The following is an 18,974-nucleotide window of genomic DNA, read 5'->3' on the forward strand; positions in this document are numbered from 1 at the left end:
TCAAAATTTTAAAATGTAGGAACCTTGTTTTCTTGGGCCTGTCTTGTTGTTTTTTCGCCCGCTCGCATTAGATTTGGATTCTACGGGGAATGTCATCCATAAAATTTACTTGCTGTAGCCTTACTGTACGCCCTGTGTGGCTCCCCTATGGGCGCGTGAGGCAAGTTTTGTCGCCCCCTCTCCGACACAGGTTATCGGCTTCGGCATCGCAATAACCATTAAGGAAAATGACATTGCAGGGAAAGTCCACAAATCCTGGGTTGTACCCAAAACAAGCCTTATTCGTCCAGAGTATAGTAGACAGTCTTCTTTACTATAACAAAGACATCAAATGCAATTTCAGGGCGGAAAGTATCGTAGGCTGGTTCTAGCTATTTATGGGTGGTACCCAAAAATAAAGAGACATTTATGTCAATATCAGACAGTTTTCCTTTAAATATCCAGAATATATATGTATTTTTTTGCCGCCCTGAAAATTGCATCGGATACCTTTAAGTCAGCATGGAAGTGTTTATTAAAATCTCTTTAGTGAAATAGATTGCTTCGGATTCCATGATCACCAATATTGTCACATTACACAGATCATTTCAACTGATGTCTCGGTATTTTTGTTTCACATCTTTAAGACCTCTCCCGCACAGTCAGTTGAATTCTCTTCATAGTTCTATTCTAGATCTAGTCATAATCAACAAAGAGGTTACATGTATTGAATTAACGTGCGCTTTATATGCATTAGACCTTAGTATAAAATGTCTTAATCGCATGTAAATAGCCATTTTCGTCTTCTACATTGACCCATAGCATAACATAACATCACTATATACTAACCGGATAGACCCCCTTGGATAGATACATTAAAATGCTACAAAACTTCACAATTGTGTGCTAATTACACGTGATTAAAGAAAAGTGACAAAATGCACCGAGGCATAAAAAGTAACAGGTGTCTTTGCGCAAGACCCTGCTAGCTGTCAATAAAAGTAGTCCCAATATTTTCTCACGTCTTGAATAATAGCTTTATAATCCATCCGCCTATTTAGAAGAACTTTTTTCCGTCCCGTTTGCTGGCTCTTGAGGAGATCTTATCGGGAGGGCCATTATGTCGGGGAGTGTTTGCGGAGCGAGTGCCGAGCGCACGACCTTTGGACGCGCCGTGTTTTCTTGTTCATTGTGTTCTGTCCGAGGCCCGTCCGGGCTGGGTCGTCAGACGACAGGTGCATTGTTCGTTTCCCGCCGAGCCTGAGAGGAAGCTATTCTTCCGACGTGACCCGCCGATGACAGCAAGTCAGAAAAAAAACTTTGAAGTGTTGACCAATCAGCTTCCAAGAAAACCTTGATCTAATTATCTCAAAAATTACACAAACGCCTGTTGGCGGTAAAAAAAAAAAAATTACTGAGCAGATGACATTTTACTGGTTGTTCTTCGTGTTCATTTTGGTGCTCTTCCCAGCCGACATTGTCGGGGACTGCCTAATTATCTTGTAAAAGTGCTGCGAGCGTCATGCTTGAGTCGGGCTGAATCGGGCGCTGTGTGTTACTACACCTGCGTGTTTGCCCAACCGCTGGCCGTGAAGGCAGACTTGTTTTTGGGGCGGGGGGACTGAGAGCAAGCAAGCGCGGGCTGAGATTGCGTTCAGCCGGGATCACTCTAGTTGTAGTACCGCCGCCGACAGCTGTCACGAGAGTGTATGCGCCTCAGCCCAAGGCCCTCTACTTTTTGTTTTCGCTCAGCAAGCAAACGTCGAGTCGTCAGCCGTGTGTACATACGGAGGGGCCGGTTGTCATGGTTTCCCTCCCCGCGACCTGTTCCTGACTGCGGGGCTAAGTGCCGCTTGTACAGATTAAATGTGAACACGGAGGCGAGCGCACGCTTCACTTGGAACAAGGGACGGTACGGCGAGAGAACAGGGCCCCGGCCACCATGGTGCTATATCCGGGGACAACATCGGTACTCCTAGCGTTGTTCCTCTTCTACCTAACGGACGTCCGAGGTTCTAGCAACTATGGAACGAGTAAGTATTAGAAGTTATTCAGGACTACATTGTTTTGGTGATCGTCACTCGAGGGCACGACTCATTCCAAAATTTACATCGTCGTGTGGATGGGAGGGCAAAAGGGCGCACACAAGCCGGAGGGGAGGCAGTGTTGCGCCGGCAGCACAGGTGTTCTTCCTCCGGTACATAACGTTACGATCTCACCGCGTCAGTTCTTAAGGATAAGGCACGGGGGAAACATCCACGGTTAGCGGAAGAACCCTGTACGTTGTTCTCGCTGTATTGGCTTCTCGGAATTGGGGTGAATGGGAGAGAGTTACGCTCCGTGCATGTGTTTGCTCACACAAAGCACAACAGTTCCCTGTCCTCGGAATTAAACCCTAAAAATGGACCTGAAAAATGTAGCTTACAACAGGAATGTCCTTCTACGAACTCCACAGAAAAAAACTTACGCAGGGATTTTGCCTTGACTATTAGAAACACCATGTCTTTGCCAGAGAAAACTATGTCTAACGCAGCGAGGTTAGTTTTAGTGTTAAACACCTGCCAGATAAAATACATACTGCGTCCTTGTTAGTGCTACAATGGCCTCTAATTCTGATTCTCTACTATGTAAAGAAATCCGGGAGTGATGAAATCACAGCTTATCCTTTATATATTGAGTGAGTTAAAGGATAAACAAGTAAATTTGTTTGCAGTGTGTGTAGTCTATACCCACAGTACAGGGACTATTTGGTCACTTATAGGTAGGTCGTTGGCAAAAGCCGTTGTGGTGCACTTCTAACTTAGAATCTGTGATTTCATCTCCTTTAATACGTTGAAATCCCCAAAACTTCACAATGAACAACCAGAAAGGTGTACAGTTGTTCTCTAACAACATGAAAGCAGCGCCCGCCCTGTACAACACAGCATAATTTTTGGACGAAAGTATATTTGCAGAGGGCTTGGCACCAAGGTTCATACGTGCAGGCTCGCCACGCTGGGAGGTTAGCTAGTCCACAACAACCATAAATCAGAGAACACGATAACATTTACAACTTTACGACGGTTGTTAGAGAAACCATTACGCTGTGTAACAGCGACAACAGGGCGGGTTGGGTGTAGGAAACCCTGCGCTAACCTGAAATTTACCGCTCTACAAAAATAATTCTGTTGTTCGGAGGTCGGTCACGCTGCTCTTGGCTGTGTCCACAGAACAACAAGGGATGCCGTGTGAGGAATACATCTACAAGGCTTCTCTAAAACCCCTTTTCTCTGAGGAAATAATCCACGTGGTGGCTTCTCTTGTATCTACGACAAAATCCCGATGTACTGTGACCCCACAAAGCCCAACAGTCGCTCACAATGCTTGGATCAATCGATGAAAGCTATCATAATACAACATGACCGTGTTTAAAGACACCGCTATCTGTAACGGGGTGAGAAGAAAGTCTAAATAAATAAATATTCCTGCCGTTGACACACACCCTTTCATCAGGAAAGGCTGAACTCTGGGGACGTTACACTTTGCACAGAAAAATGGTGATGAAAAATAAAAATAATTTCTCTTGGGGCGACACAGTCTGATTATGTGATGACCTTTTGCTAGCATCAAGAACTTCAATTGGAATCAAACTGTACGTAAATGCATTTCGTATTATTATTCGTGTAAATTGTTTGAAAATAAGATAAGGTCATGTATAGGGTCACGTATAACGACTAAATCTGTTAAACAAAAGCGTCAAATCTATGACAACGGCTCGTAGATATCATATCATATCATAAGTATTCATTGTTTGGTCAGGCGATTTTATACAATGAGGTAATTGTAAATATCGAATATCTTTCATTGATTGCTTTTATTCCAGAGCCAAATATCAGACTACCGTAGTCCTTTCAGATGCTATGTTCTGTTTTGGACTTTTAGGCAAGCTGATTGAGAAATATATTAAACTTAAAAATAAAATGGAGTACAAGAGTTCCACGATCTCATACCTTCGCCAAAAGATGACCCATGTCCAAATCATGAGATATCAAAACCGGAAGTTCCGCTACAGTACCATAAGAAGCCGCCAAGGGCCCCTAAAATCTAATTATTTCCGGGTCTCATCAAGACCTACCAAATTTAATGACAATCCATACAAAGCTTTTTTGAGTTATCGTGCTGAATCACATACATACAAACATACATACACACAAATGCTACCAAAAACATAACCTTCTTGGCGAATGTGGTAAAACAACTAAAAACACATCTACAGTAGTCGCTCCCGGCACATTTAGTCTGTACTAGTATATTTATTAGAACATATTCCATGATAGGTTACACTAAGACGGGCCAAGAGAAGAGAGGCACGTCAGACTGTCGTTATTTCATAAGAACACTTCCCTCAAAATCGATCAAAGGTCAAGAACGTGTCGCAGTAAGCTTTGGAACAATTTCCTCCTCAGGCCATGCTAATTTGATTATATGGATGACATCCTCTGGTAACCCCAAAACTGACGCGAGCGTGCGAATTAAAAACAAAGTTTGGCAAAATAAAAGTTGCCTTTATTATGGAATCTACGTGGTCATGAAGGTTGAACAAATGACAAAACACATGTACACAGAGTAGGGTATGCCGAATATTAGACTAGAAGGGGCATTGTCATTAGATAGCTTTAAACAATGTCTAAAGTTAGATGTTCAAGGGTTAGGTGTAGCAAGTCGATCGGTGTAATGTAGCCAGCTGCCGCCGCGCCGCGTGCCTGCGAAGCTGGTGTGTTACGCCGAAGGGCGGTTATACCGGTTATAAACAGATACAGATACAGACTCTCTATTTTCATGTCTTCACATTTTCGTCTTTTCGTTTGTAATTGATTTCGGCATTCTACGACATAAGTATCGTTTTCCAATGTTTTTTTTGGCGAAATTTACGGCATATATATTCGCTCATTTTGCAACTGCTTTGTACGATTTACAGTATGGTCAAATTTTTTTTTTTAAATGACGAAAATTCATGCACGCGCGGATGTCATCCACATAATCAAATCAACATGGCCTTACACAGATTGGACAGGGTGGTCTGGCCACTATAAGGTGTGTTCGCTCAATTAGAGGATCACGTATTCAGGTGACGAATTGTTTTCAAGTGAACTGTGCGTGTTAAACTCTATTCAGGCTGTCGGAATTTATTGACGTGTAATTGGGCACGCAACAAATTATCCTGTATATGTCGCTTGCGGCTATACTGTACTCAGGGCTCGAAATACTGGGTACATGTGCACAATTAGCGCACCCAAAATTGGAGCTGTGCACCCAACTTTTGCACCCAAATATTTTTGTAAGTATTTTTGTGCATATGAAATGTCTAATAGTATACAGCATATTCTTGGCATCTAAGTGTCAGAATAAGAATAAAATTTTGGTTATAGTACTTGTGTAAGATTTTGAAGTTAGCTCCCATTTCAGATTCAAGCTCAGAAGAGGAGCAGTAAGATCTGTACATAGGTTTTGTTTTACATGGTGCACCCAAAAATTTTTCTTGTGTACCTATATTTATTTAGGTTGGGTGCACCAGTGCACCTATTCCCCAAAATTTCGAGCCCTACTGTATACTGTGTGTGAAGATATATCTATAAACCGGTATGTTTCGTGCATAAATTATATGCTTGAATCGTCGTAAAATGATAATCTAATTTTACAACCCTACATCGTTTTTTACGCTTACTAATCATAAAGCCACCTACATTTATGCAATTTCCAAGAAGCGAGAGGAAGTCGAGAATACGTGTGTCTACTAGACGTTTTCTTGTGCATATATATATATATATATACATTGTCGTTAACAGAATAGAACTTTATTGCACGACAATTGCACATGGTACAATGTATGGCAAACTACATAAAGAGAGTAACAACAGTAGAATAAGTGTGTTGAATAAGACCTAATGTCGAATAAAACCTAACATATCTATATCATAATCATTCAAATAATAAGGGATAGCACAAGTGTTTGATAAAGTGTTACAATCGAGTGGGCTAATCACAAGTTTCGGTATTTTTTCTAATAGCAAAGCATTCCTTTATATATCTACCTATTTTTGCGTTGTGGGGGCCATTACATGTAAAGATATATTCAAATCTGTCTCCAACATCGAGTCTCTTGAACTCTATGGTACTTGATTCGAGATATGTAAATAGCTTGTTACGTATAACATCATATTTGGTACATTCCATAACAAAATGAAATTCATTTTCTATATGCTTCGGACAAAAAGGACAGAACCTTTGGTCAGGGGCTATATTGTAATATCTACCTGTTTCAATATTCAATTTATGGCTACTGATTCTTATTGAGTTATTGTTTTACGAATTTCAAAGTTATCTATATCACAAAGGTAACATGTGACCTGTGTTAAGCCTAATAAGGCAAAAGTGTACAATAAAGAAAGGCCTTCATTTCTTTATTAAAAGAATGAGCAGAAAATAAAGTACCAGAGGAAAAGCTATTAATATGCAAAAAAAAACTATCTTTTTGATCCATGATTGTCAGTTTTCTTTAGTTTTGGGCTTAGTAGTGCATGATAGACAAATGTTTTAGAACTCGATGTACATTTACTTGTGCATAGACATGGAGTTGTGAAATAGAAGCTAAGTATAGAGTAGCAAAGATGTCCCTCTCAACACCAGATGATGTGAATAAATTATGTAAAATTTGTTTGTTTATTGTTTATTTGACCAGAGAACATATCGCCCTGGAGGGCGGTTTTCAATGCACCCTGGGGGGGGGGGCAATCCCCAAACACAATAAAATAATAACAATATAATATAATATAACATAAAGTAATCACCGATATACAGGCTTGGCGATACTGTAGCCTCTATCAGGCTTCTGGATGAGGCTGGAAAGACTAGAAATCGGCCAAATGGAGAGATACATGTAACATGCCGGGGGGCAAACTGTACTCTCTAGCGGACCAACTCCCCTGGAATGTTATCTCTCTATTTGGCCAATTTTTCTACGCTTTCCAGCCGCCTCCCGAAACCTGATAGAGGCTAGTGATCCTGCATGTTTTGACCACGTAGCCTTGCTATAGTCCTACACGCACAGGTGCAATCTGTCACACAGTACAACACTCTTGTCTGGGAGTTTTAACGTCTAGTTTATGACTGGTTATGTAAAGAAAGGCCTTAGCTGTAAGTCTGTATAAAACAAGGCGAAGCAGTAATTTCTGGGTTTATTGGTTTGACCTGGCCAACAGGTCATGACTTCGACTAAGTCTGGACAAATCATGTTGAGGTCGAGTTGAAAACGCACACAGATATAACTGGCTTAAACATACTTCTCTATAGGTATGCCGATAACAAAAATTTAAAACAAAAGCAGGATATTCAAGATTACAATGTATTTGTATTCTATTCTTTTGTTGTGATCTGTACTTAACCCAGTGGGTATTTGTGTACAATAATCATTCATTCATTCATTCATTCATTCATTCATTCATTCATTCCTTTCCTTTCCTTTCCTTCCTTTATTCCTCCACTTTGGGAGAGCCATGATTGTTAAAATACAGGGGTACACACTACGAAGGTATTACAATATAAAAAAATTGTTTTTTTCTCACACAGATAATCATTCATTCATTCTTTCCTCCCTTTATTCCTTCATTCCTTCCTTCCTTTCCTTTATTCAATAATTCCTCACGCCGTTTCACTGATTAATTAATTCCTTCCTTCCTTAATTGTTTCCTTCCTTCATTCCTTGCTTCATAAATTCATCCATTCCTCCCTTCATTCCTCCTTTCATTCATTCTTCCCATCGTTGCTTCCTTCTTTCATTCCTTCTTTCCTTCATACACCCATTTCTTCCTTCCTTCATTCCTCCTTTCATTCATTCATTCATTCATTCATTCTTCTTCATCGTTTCCTTCCTTCCTTCATTGTTTATTGACTACTGTTGTTGTTTTCCAGTTGACTTCAGTAGATACTGCGGGTCCGGTCACTTTGCCGTGGCGCACCACGCCGGTTACATAGAGTACTCCCCCGGGGAGACGGCGTCCTCCGTCCCGCAGAGCTGCATCCTGAGGCTCAACCCTCCGGTGGGGGCCATCGGCTTCTACCTACAGTTCTACAACCTAACCTTAGACTGCTCCTACCAGACGCTTAAGGTCTGTGTTTGTTTATTCACACATTTTAAAAGATAAATAGAATAAATAAACAATGGTTGGTTCAAAATTCAAACAGTGAATTTTGAACTTTTAATCAAACCACTGCATTGAAAGATGGAATAACTGTAACACGTAGGAAGAAAGGGACTGTTTTCAACTGTTCAGGCAAAATATGAGCATTCTGAAGTTGATTCTGATTTTTTTTTTTTGCAAATCAGAAAAAATAAAGCGGGCGAATCCGTTAACCAAGAAATTGAATTGGTGTGGCCTAATACAATTGGATGGTTTAACAAAGGAGGTCATTGAATACAAAATAATATTTGCAGGACAGAGAAAATATTAAACCCAGTAGTTTTCTACTAGTAGTTTCTTAATAGGTATCTGTAGTTCTATGTGTACTAATTACCTGTTTTTATACAAATGTTTCTTCTGTTCATGCAATTAGCCTTTGGGCATGAATTTGCAATAAAACTTTCTATTATTATCACAGCGGAATGATACAACTGAATCATTCTAAATTTTTCGACAGGTTTACGACAGAACGAAGATGTACGTGGAAAATGAGCCCGGTACGGTACTGGTCGACTTCTGCTCGGAGAGCGGCAGGGATGAGGTCACGTCATCAGAAAAAAGTATCGGCATCGAGTTTTATTCAAACCCCAGCAAGGACACCTTAGATAACACGTCTGCCAGTTTCCGCATCATATACACCGTCTTCTCTGGATCTATTGAAGGTGAGCAGATGAAAGATTAGGCCATGTTAATTTTATTATTTGGATGACATCCTATACTACTCGCCTTTTCTTGTACTATTACCATCTCACCAACCTGAATGGTTTCCAGTTGAAATAACTGCAGACGACCATAGGGTCAATTCCTGTCTGTTTGACCAAGGAGTTTACAGTTTGTCAATGAGTAATTCTAACTTTGTTTCAGTAGCAGTAAGGTTCGCGACGTGTGGACAAGTTCTGTCTTAAAACTACAAGACGTCGTTTTTCCTTTTTAGAGGCAGTAGTATTCAGGATAGTCTACTGGGTACGTACTGTAGTATGTGATGACGGACGAGGCGCTAGGCACACGCGGTGAGTGTGTGAGATAGGCATCCGGCCGGGAGGGCCTCTACTAATGATCCGTTCACTGCTCATCGAACAAGAGCTAAAGTTTTGGCCTAACATTGCTGTTTTTTTTTTTTATTCCAACATCTAATCACAAAACGTGGTGACGGTACACTCAAGTTTTTTTCAACTTATATTAATGCCGCCGCCAACACAGGGGACGATACAATACTCATTTTCACCTAAGCGAAGTGAGGAAAGTCGTATTAAGTGCCTTTCCCAATGGAACAAGATCAGTGACATGTCAGGACTCGAACCCGGGATCTCATAGTTCCGAGTCGAGCACTCTGTCCCTACGCGTATACGCCACACGACCCCACTATTGCTGTCTGCCATTTGCCATTGAGAATAGTGTTTTTATTGCAACATTTAGCACAGGACATTATTTCTTATGCCGCCATTAACGCAGAGGACAACAGACAATACTAATTTTCACCTGAGTTAAGTGAGGAAAGTTGAGTATAATATTAAGGGCCTTTCCCTAGGGCACAAGACCGGTGGCATGGCGGGATTCGAACTCGGGACCTCTTTGTTTCTGAGCCGAGGACTCTGTCGTTACTCCACACGACCCTACACATAACATAGAGTGTTGCGTTGTGGGAATTTGAAGTGGGGGAACAAAATCGTTCCAAAATAAGCTGCAAAAGTGACAACTCTTGTTCTGGTAACAGTATGCCAGTGAGAACCCGTTCATACCACATTCTGCCTTCAGTCTTCAGTTGTAAGGTGTCCAAGAAGAGTTACGGCTCTAAGTGACCCAGTAGTCGGGCTCACATGTCAGGAAAGACTGGAAACACTTTACACAGATGATAAGAAAGCTGAGAAAAAAATACAACAACAACGGCGCCCTCAGTGCCGAGTCCCCGGCAGAGGCGGTCTGATGTTTTGGGTTGAGATAAAGTTACGTCGGTTTGTTGTCACAACACGCGCTGACAAGGTCTCGTCTGTTATTATACAGATGTATTCAGACCTTCTCGGAAACCCTACACGTCCTCTGAGCGTTTATAGATGTGTGAAAGCTGCCTGTGGTGCTGTTAAAGGAACATGTGCCGTCTGTACATGAAGTTAGACTGAAATGACTACAAAAATAACTGACCACCTCAAAGGTTGACCAATGAAATCCACACAAAAATGTTTTTTCTTCAGAAACTGTAGTGTGTCGATTATAAATCTTATACTACATGTACTTGCGAATCCATATAAATGATCCAATCAGGAGTTACGATAGGAAACTAAATTGTATTTTATCAATTAATTAATTAATTCATTAATTCATTCCTTCATTCGGTTGTTCCTTCCTTCCTTCCTTCATTCAATCACTTACTCATCCATCCATCCATTCATTCAACCATTCAATCACTCACTCCCTCACTCATTCATCCACCCATTCATTCAATCACTCTTTCAGCCATTCATTCCTACATTCCTTCCTACATTCACTCACTCACTCACTCACTCATTCATTCACTCACTCATTCTTTCATTCGCTGTGCATTATCAACATCTTAGATCTCAGCAAAGTCGTCCACGTAAGTCCAGAGTTCACTAAAGAACTTGCACATGACCCCTCGAGGCGTTGTTGATAAACAATTAAATAAACTTCCTTGAAATGTTTTTCTTTTCTTCAACGCTATCAAAGATTTAGCGCCTCTTTCTCGTCTCGGGGTTAGGAAACATCCTGTTGTAGTTAAATCTGGACGTGACGGCAGACTTTCATTTGACGGTGGTTAAAAACGTGGACGCCACATGGGATGGATCATCATTGTCTGTTAAACGGGTGGTGTCCGGATGTGTTCGGGTGTTTTGAGACGTGTGTGCCACATGCAGCCGTCGCGTAACCACGATGTTACCGCTAGCTTTTAGATAAATGTTTTCGGTGGCGATCGTATGTGCGTGTCTAGTCTGTCTGTCTGTCTGTCTGCCCCTCTCTCTCTCTCTCTTTCTGTGTGTGTGTGTATGTGTGTGTGTGTGTGTGTCTGTCTGTGTGTGTGTGTGTGTGTGTGTGTGTATGTGTGTGTGTGTTAATGTGTGTGTGTGTCTGTGTGTGTCTGTGTGTTAATGTGTGTGTGTGTGTGTGGTGTGTCTGTGTGTCTGTCTGACTGTAAACAAGATAACTCGAGAAGGCTTAGACGGATTATCTTGATATTTTGTAGGTGGGTAGGTCTTCAGGAGACCTCGAAATGATTAGATTTTGGGTCCCCTGGCGGCTTGTAATGGTACTGCAGAGGAACTTACGGTTTTTGATATCTCGAGATCTGCACATGCCAGGTAGCTGAAGTGATGATTGTCATGATTAGATGAAAATCGGGAAAATCTAGTTTGTTTATAATGCTTCACGTCGGACATTTTTGGCACTTCTTCCTACAAGTTAAAAAAAGAGTTCCGAGATCTCATACCTCCATGAAATATGGGCTTGCTTTGTCATACTTCATTTCAACTGCAGTTCTGCTGCAGTACCAAGGTCATCCACCAGGAGGCCCATATTTGACCTTGACCTTTGTCTTCCTAAGACTTATCAGCATACCAAATATCATCACAACCCATATGAAGTTATGCTGACTACAAAGTTGCGGAAACACACACAGACAGACACACACACAGACAGACACGCCAAAAACAATACCTCCATTTTTCATGGAGGTAAAAAGACACACAAACACTGTGTTTGCGTGAGATGCACCCCCACTTATCGTAAGTTGTCTGGCAGCTTACACAGTACAGACGTGGAAGACATATCCTTTCCCTGATAACCTTTGTCTACCAGTGTGATACGTTACAGTGCTTTTATCTCCAACCTGTGCTATTCAGCGTTTTCGAAAGTGAAAGTTCAAAGCACCACTTAAGTCATCATCCCGACGACAGTCGTTTCTTCTGGATTCTGAAGTTCCTTCGATAACCTTTGTACGTCTGGGAATCTTTAAAGACAAGACCACCATGGCCGGAGCATGAAGTTTTTTTTAAATTTTTTTATTCCAACATGTATCCACAAGACGTGGTGATAGCACACTCAAGTGTTTTTTTTATTCTTATTCTTATGCTGACGCCAACACAGAGGACAATACAGTACTAGTGTTCACCTGAGGAAAGTCGTGTAAAGGACACAAGATCGGTAGCATGGCAGGATTCGAACCCGCGACCTCTTGGCCCCGAGTTGAACACTCGTTCGCGCCACACGACCCAAGCTGAAGTTCTGACTTAGACAAACAGTAGTGCCAGCAACACACCATTTATCTCTGTGAAGTTTTTCTCTCTTCCACGCGTTCTGCCTTTGTAAATTTCTGAGGCAGGATTCGAACCCGGGACCTCTAGGTCCCCAGTCGAACACTCTACCGTTATGCCACACGACCCCAGCTGAAGTTCCGACTTCGACAAACTCAGTGCCAGCAACACCATTTATCTTTGCCGAGTTTCGGCTCTCTTCCACGCGTTCTGGCTTTGTAAGTTCCTGAGGTAGATCCACAAAAACAACAGGTTGTCAGCGACAGACATAACAAGAGTATTCTAGCGTTGTCTCTTATTGTTGTTCCCCGCCGTGTGTCGCGGAAGACCGCCCCTTCCCCACGCGCATTAAGGCTCCCCTGTTGCACGCGATGGCTAGACGGGTACAATGGCCAAGTGGGTAGAGTGTTCGCCTTGCATTCGGTAGGCCGTGAGTTCGATCCCCGGCCGAGTCATACCAAAGGCTTTTATAGAAATGGTACATACTGCTTTGAAGTGCTTTCCCTGCTTAGCATTCGGCATTTGGGAAAGAGTATGGGAGTTAAACACAAAAACACAAAGCACTACCACGTGAGTGAGTGAGTGAGTGAGTGAGTGAGTGAGTGAGTGAGTGAGTGAGTGAGTGAGTGAGTGAGTGAGTGAGTGAGTGAGTGAGTGAGTGAGTGAGTGAGTGAGTGGGTGAAGACCTTTATTGTACACATATACCCACTGGGTATACCCACTGAGTTAAGTACAGGTCACACACAAACCACTACCACTTGAATGAGTGAGTGTGTGAGTGAGTGCTTGAGTGAGTGAATGAACGAACGAGTGAAAGAATGAAGACCTTTATTGTACACATATACCCACTGGGTTAAGCACAGGTCACAACAAAATAATTAATAGTATTCAGACAACGTTTCAGATATAAATATTGTCAAGTAACTACACCTATTAGTAAATTCTAACTCTCCTCGAAAAAGGCAAGAACAGGTATGTTTCATAATTGAATGTTTGTCTAAGTCCATTAGAAATATAAACTTGTCTGTACTGCTTAGTGAGTTGTATCAGACGTCTGAATCTCATGATAAAGTTGTGGGGTCGTGTGGCGCAGTCGGTAGCGCGTTAGGCTCACACCCAAGAGGTCGCGGGTTCGAATCCTGCCCATGTCACCGATCTTGCGCCCTTGCAAGGGAAAGGCACTTTGCACGACTTTCCTCACTTCACTCAGGTGGAAATGAGTACCTAGCTTCGCTTAGGACGTCCCTCGGATAGGACGTTAAATGGGGGTCCCGTGTTTGGGGAGAGCCACACCCCACGCACGTTAAAGAACCCACCACACTTAAGTGAGTGATTTAAATCTTACAGTCCGGTCTTACGCAGCTTGTACATGTGCATGTACAAAACTGGTGTGTTACGCATAAAGGCGGTTTACTGGTTATGCAAAACAAACAAACAAACACACAAAGTCACAGGCGATGGCCAAACAATGCCCTGTTAGTACCGAACATGAGGTGCTTTATTATAACACACAGAAGTGAACCACTCTCGAGTCAGGCACTCTACTCCTGGTCCGTTCTTTGATAGCCTTTGATCAATACCTTCTCCAGTTCGCTTTCACACGAACACTGGGTCCTTGTACGATAGAAATGTAGGGTAAAGTTGATTGACCTTCCCATTTTTTTATTAGGCCATGTTGATTTGATTATATGGATGACATCCGCGCGCGCATGAATTTTTGCCGTTTCCTGGAAAAAATTGTTTTCAACCATACTGTAAATCGTACAAAACAGTTGCAAAATAAGCAAATACATACTATGTAAGTTACAAAAAGATATTGGAAAACGATACCAATGTCGTAGTATGCCAAAATCAAACGCAAAAGACGAAAATGTAAAGAAATGAATTTGAAGAGTAGATTATTCGCCATACCATACTCTGTGTCATTTGGTCAACCTTCATAACCACGTAGATTTCATAATGGAAACCAACTTTTATTTGCCAAGCTTTTTTTATTCGCACGCTCGCATCAGTTTGGGGATTCACAGAGGATGTCATCCATATTATCAAATCAACATGGCCTTACTAGAGGTACAGCATAGAAAAGTACAAGACACGGCGTTGAGCAACTCTAGCAACTTGCTAATTTTAGTCTCATCACTGACAAAGAAAATACAATAAATAACAAATAACAAGTTGCTTGACATTCCGATTTTTTCTTACTTGAAGTATACAACGTAGAAAAGTACAAGACACAGCGATGAGCAACTATAGCAACCTGCTAATTTTAGCCTCATCACTGACATAGAAAATACAATAAATAACAGATAACAAGTTGCTTGACATTCAGATTTTTTTATTACTAGAAGACACAGCCATTAGAAACCCTAGAAAATTGCTAAATTTAGCCTCACCACCGACAAAAGAAAAATACCACCAAGAATAAACACTGAAGCCTTCCGATTGCGCAAACATATTTGGGAAACGTTGTTGGGGGAGGGGGGCTAAAGTAGTTAAGGCCACACCAATTTGATTTGTTGGTTCTCGGATTTTTTCAGGAAAAATATGAAGCGACAGGGCGAAAAAATCAAAACAGGTCTAGGCATCCTATTATAGCCCCAAATGCTACGATAGGAGCCATGAAGTCAACACAAAAGACTGGATTGATGTTTACACAATGAATTTTAATTAATCAAACCACTACATTGATAGATGGAAAACTGTAACAATTAAGAAGAAAATGACTTTCCTCAACTGTTGGGGGCAAAAATATGAGCATTTTCGAGTTGATTTAGAACCAGAATCTTTTTTTTTGCAAATCAGAAAAAAAATCAAGAGGGAAATCCGAGAACCAACAAATTAAATTGGTGTGGCCTTACGGGATCAACACACACACTTGTAAGTGACGCCATGGGATTTGAAACACGGTATCCTGGTAGGCAAAGCATCCCTTAACAATACATGCTATCTGCTTACATCGCGAAATTCCTGCATTTAAAACCTCTCGTCTAAATGTCCTGCTCCCTTGAGTTTTCTCTGTGAGAACTGAAGCGAAGTCCTACTTTCCGGAGGAAACCCGGGGGCTCAGACAAGAGCCCACCTGAGCAAACCGTGTCCGGGTCCTGTTGTTGTCGCGCACGGGCCCGTGCGGCAGGCGACACCGGGGTACGTGAGCCAAATCCTTGAGCTGCCACATACGTGAGAGGTCAGGTGTTTAGGGCTAGTGTTAGGGTTGGGATCGTTGTTCAGGGCTAGGGCTAGACTTACGTTTGGGGTTAGGTTTAGTCTCTAACATTACGACCAAACCCCTCCCACTCCTTGTCTCCAGCCTCCAACAGACCTTTCTACGTAGATTTCGGCAAAAAAGAGAGTAAAATTGGCCAGGGGAGTCCGGCCGCGGGGAGGTTGTTTCTTTCCCTCCGCGGCCAGTCAAACCTACAAGGCGGCCAAACTCCCCTGGCAAATATTCTCCTATACATGTATATAGCCAGTGTAGTTAGTCTGGTAGAGACTACCTTGTCACAGGTATATTGGAAACCCCCAGGTAGTGTCGGAGTCATGTATTTGGCAGGATCATGGCTTAACACCGGGTTCTGTTGTTGTCGCGCACGGGCCCGTGTGGCAGGCGACACCGGACACCTGCAAACGTCAATGTCGCGTCAGGGCTCACCGTGAAGAGATTTAAACCATTCAGGCACCGTGAATGGCTCGTCACTTGTCAAGAATTAATCCTATAGAATTCGGAAACTACTTGTGTATGTCAGCGAGTTATTCTATAACATTATGTGATGTCTAAATTCGAGACAATTTGGTCCTGACCGTGACTATATATTCATGTACTTCCAAGGTGGTAGGGTATTTGTATATATGCTAACCCGGTACAAATGCAGTATGTTCGGTTTAGGAATGGTGCGCTACCCTACTGTGTAAATACTGTGTAATACCTGATTGGTTAACCAAGTTGAAACAGATATTTAAAAGAACTATAGATTAAGTTTTATTGTCCTTGTGACAGTGGGGGGGGGGGGGGTATAGGCGCTACCAACTGACTCGGCCGATAGGTCTAGACCTTTTAGCGGAGCGGTTGGAGCGTCGGACTCTGGTGCTCGGGAGGTCGTGGGTTCGAACCCCGGTCCGGGACCAGGGTTTTTTTTTTATCTGCTTCTACCCGCTCCTCCTGTTTCCTACATCCTACCTATTTCGTCAAAATCACTATACAAACTATAATTCAGCCACTTGTGCTGCCAGCAAGTGTAAATAAACCATTCTCTCTCTCTCTCTCTCTCTTTCTCTCTCTCTCTTTCTCTCTCTCTCCACAAAGTTCACTTTTTCAGTACAGCTCAAATACACCGATCGATCTTTCCGCCAGTTCTCACATGAATGAGACAGATCCTCCGCCGTTACTGAGCACCACTTCGGGGTACTCCGTGACGTCAGAATCAGACGATAAGTTTCGTCAAACCTTTCAGCATGTGTTACACGAACACAGATGACGTCAGGGCCAATGCTAAAATTGGCAAAGCATCCCTCTGCTATTGTACCACTGCTATAAATAGATACAGGAAAGGACCCTGGAGAATTTTCGAATTGGTTTTAGAATTCCTTTCTAAAAATCAATATTGGTGTAGCACACAACACAAGGTAGATTTTCTCACCTAGAGCTTTCGACCAGTCACTCTGGTCTTCTTCAATAGACTGACTCAGTGAAGCTTGTCACGTGACTTCTTTGAAGTGTGACGTCAATACTGGGTCAAAGGTATCTGGTAAACGATGTCGCCCCCCGTCTCACTGGGTCAGTCTACTGAGGAAGACCAGAGTGACTGGTAGAAAGCTCTAGGTGAGAAAATTTACCTTGTGTTGTATGCTACACCATAAAATTTAAGAAAATTTACCTTGTGTTGGATCAAAAGTTTTAAAGTCATCCAATACAATTTCAGGGCAGCAAAAATGAGAAATATTCTGAATAAGGCAATGTGTATGATGCCGTGACACATAACGCTTCACATTAGCACATTTGAGTCAGCTGTATTTCATACTTTGGGCTTTTAAAACTGCAGAAACAAGCCCCAAGACGAGTCCTTTATTTTCTGGACGGTACCCTACAAGTCAGCCCAGGGCCCTTCCAGTAACCATTTTCCGTCAGAAATTTGGTAATTTTTGTTCCATGAGGGTCAATATACATTGAGACAGTGTGGTTTCAACTCACTATCGTAGATAAATGACTGGAATATGGGCTTAAAAAAATTGGATTTCCAAGCCCTAAAAACTGCACTGGATACCTTTAACTTTAGCACACATAACTGATAATGTTGTGTTTTGTTTTGTTTTTCTGACAGGTCTCGGACTGTGTCCGTTGGAACACTTCAGTCCGGGGTTTATGCAGCCCCAGTTTAAGTGTGCGAACGGCCGCTGTATCCACGCTGACCTGGAGTGTGACGGCATCAACAACTGTGGTAAACAAATATTTTCATAAATACACAATGGTCGGATAAGATAAAATAAAATGCCTATGATGTCAGCGATCTTCCAAGTGAAAAAGTTGTTAAAAATGCAAAGTATTATATATTTTCTACTATATAAATATTTATGATGAATGATGTCTTATGCACTTGAGTCCTGAGTTTCTTAATCTAGTAAGTTTTGTTTTGTTTTTATTTGTTCGGCAAAAACAAACAAAAAACACTTGTCGTTATTTATAGAAATTTTTCAGCATTGTTATGAAAATATCATAGTATTGTTTATATGTGTGTCCGTGAAAACAATAATCAGGCACTGAGGTAGTTTCTTGCTTAAACAAAATAGAAATGATAAAAAAAATAGATGAAATATACAGTCAACAAAAAGCCTGCTGCAGTACCGCTGGAAAAATCCAGGTGGACCATTTTTGAACTCAACCTTCATTTCCACAACAGCTGCTCACATACCAGATATCAAAAAGATCCGTCCACAACTACTCGAGTTATGACATTGACCTAGCTACATACAGACCTGCACCACAGCTGTCCCACCAAGCCCAAACCGAAAACATACCTTTCTGACGAAGGCAATAAATGAAAATGCTGTTCATCTCAACTTCAGGTGATTCTAGTGACGAGTCCGACCTGGACCACGAGACGAACTGTGATGGTGTGCACGATCCGCCTGGAAATAGGACGGACTTTCCGCAAGGTACTGTACTGTCCTACCTGGGCCGCGATTACGTTCGATACGGGTGTTCCGGCCCGTGTGATAACTAGCGGTACGGCCCGGGGGTTCTAAACCCGTACGGCCCGGGCCTTCCAAATGTTCCATAGAAAGACTCGAACGCGCTTCGCCCTATCCGTGTGCACCGCTTTCGAAAATTCGAATACAAACTTTGGACGTTGGAATTGATGTTGTTGCGTTTTAGTGGGCTTACGGACGCCAAATTTTCGCTCATTTCGCATTGAAAGGCGTGTTTTCTTGGGTGGGTATGACATAAATAAAATACAACACGGTGTATTCCGCATCACCCTCGGTCCCGGCCCTCCCGCGAGTCGGATCGCCCTCCGGCCTGCGG

At 42.1% G+C, this 18,974-nt stretch overlaps 1 protein-coding gene across 1 annotated transcript in view; it reads left to right on the top strand.

Moving 5' to 3' along the window:
* Positions 1–1,411: 1,411 nt before the first annotated feature.
* The window catches only part of LOC109476762, a 19,976-nt gene continuing 2,413 nt past the window's right edge, over positions 1,412–18,974 (top strand). The window contains exons 1-5 of the mRNA XM_019777781.1: positions 1,412–2,012; positions 7,927–8,123; positions 8,653–8,857; positions 17,773–17,889; positions 18,515–18,604. Coding sequence (XP_019633340.1) covers positions 1,922–2,012; positions 7,927–8,123; positions 8,653–8,857; positions 17,773–17,889; positions 18,515–18,604 — 700 coding nt within the window. The 5' untranslated portion in view covers positions 1,412–1,921. The remainder of the gene's footprint in view (positions 2,013–7,926; positions 8,124–8,652; positions 8,858–17,772; positions 17,890–18,514; positions 18,605–18,974) is intronic.

The sequence above is a fragment of the Branchiostoma belcheri genome, unplaced genomic scaffold (genome assembly GCF_001625305.1).
Source record: "Branchiostoma belcheri isolate BF01 breed outbred unplaced genomic scaffold, Haploidv18h27 scaffold39, whole genome shotgun sequence".
NCBI lineage: Eukaryota > Metazoa > Chordata > Leptocardii > Amphioxiformes > Branchiostomatidae > Branchiostoma > Branchiostoma belcheri.